This window comes from Plectropomus leopardus, unplaced genomic scaffold, assembly GCF_008729295.1.
Source record: "Plectropomus leopardus isolate mb unplaced genomic scaffold, YSFRI_Pleo_2.0 unplaced_scaffold5698, whole genome shotgun sequence".
NCBI lineage: Eukaryota > Metazoa > Chordata > Actinopteri > Perciformes > Serranidae > Plectropomus > Plectropomus leopardus.
The window spans coordinates 1-1,605 of NW_024662608.1; the positions used below are offsets into that span (position 1 = coordinate 1).

Genomic DNA, 1,605 nt, shown 5'->3' on the forward strand with positions numbered 1-1,605 from the left:
AAGAAAATAATACTTTTTATAAGAACAAAAATACTTCTTTGGCACTTTCTTGAGATCATTTTCTTGTTGTTTTTTTTATGTTTATTTTTACTTTAGATTTCTCTTTATCCTATTTTCTAGTAATTTTCTTGTAACGTCTTATTAATATCTTGCTAATTTTCGGGCCATTTCTTATAAGTTAAGCTAATTTGCTCAGGTTTCAAAGGGTTAACTCAAATTAAGACACACATCCCTCAGTGGGTGCTGGATCCAAGATGAACATTATAAATAGATAGAAATCCGCACACCAGGAAGTTCCCAGTAAAGGATTTTACTGTAAACGAGTATGTTTGGAGCCAGTTTATTCTCCCTCAGACTTGCCGAAAAACAATCACTTGTTTTCCAGAATAAAATCCTTTAATTGGAGCTTCCTGGTGTGCGGATCTCTTTAAAGGATTCATTCATTTTAATTTAATTTCCGTTAAATGGAAAGTAAAGTACTTCAGAGTGGTGTTGAAGTGCGGTGTGTGTACTCGGTGACGCCGTGTGTGTCTCAGGTTTCGATCTGTGTGAGGTGGGTCAGGAGGAGGTGGTGCTGAAGACGGGGAAGCAGGCCAGCAGACGCATCATGCACTTTGCGCTGCAGTCTCTGCTGGCGCTCTTCGGTGAGAATCATGCAGATTTTTTAAAAATCAAATCTTCTTCTTTGCTCCTCTCTAACGTTTCTCCTCCTTCAGACTCCACAGAGCTCCCCAAGCGGCTGAGCATGGACAGCTCCTCGTCTCTGGAGTCTCTGTCCTCCTCCCAGTCCGCCTCCCAGCCTCACTCCTTACCCATCTCCTTCGGCTGCTACCCCCCTCAGCCCTCCTTCTTACCCCCGGTCTGCCCCGACAACCTCTCCTGCGACGCCATCTCCGTCTACAGCCTCAGCTCCCTCGCCTCCTCCCTCAGCTTCCTGTCCCGGCCCGAACCTGCGGGAAGTGACATCATCAGCCAGCGCTCGTCGCATCAGCAGGAGCTGGATAGATCTCGAGGCGGAGGGGGGCTCTACGCCTCGAATCGCCCCTCTGGCGGCCTCGCTAGAGGTCGACTGAGCGGTCAGGGAGGAGGACTGGCGGGAGAGGGGGAGGAGGAGGAGTACGAGGGGTACTCCATCATCAGCAGCGAGCCGTTAGGACGAGGGAGGAGGGAGTGCGACACGCTGCCACTTCCTGCGGGACACAGACACGGCAGAGGAGGAGCTGGGAGGGGGTCTGCAGGGGGTCATGGGTACCCGGTCACAGTTTCCTCCAAGGGAAGCATCAGCACGCCGACATCGCCGATTAAAGCGCCGCTGCCCCTGAAGGTTCCCAGCAGCCCCAAACCAAAGCAGGAAATGTAAGTTTGGAGTTATTGTTCGAAAAATGCACAGAATCGATGAAAACAGACTTTCAAGTTATCTTTTGTCGTGTGCTCAGAAATCACAGAGAAGTATTTGTTGGCATGAAAATCTTTGATTTCGGGCTCCTCCTGCAATAGTTATACAAATACACTTAAAAAAAAAACAAAATCATGCAAGAAAAATGATCATCTTTGATATAACAGATAAAATATGTTAAAATATGACATATATATAATTTTAAATAA

The 1,605-nt window shown here is 47.1% G+C and overlaps 1 protein-coding gene across 1 annotated transcript; it reads left to right on the forward strand.

Moving 5' to 3' along the window:
- Positions 1-510: 510 nt before the first annotated feature.
- On the forward strand, positions 511-1,356 carry LOC121939695 (tetratricopeptide repeat protein 28-like; the record flags this gene model as incomplete). The annotated part of the gene is made up of 2 exons (XM_042482676.1): positions 511-644; positions 717-1,356. Coding segments are annotated over exons 1-2 (677 nt in total), but the record flags the coding sequence as incomplete, so codon positions are not given.
- Positions 1,357-1,605: the final 249 nt, after the last annotated feature.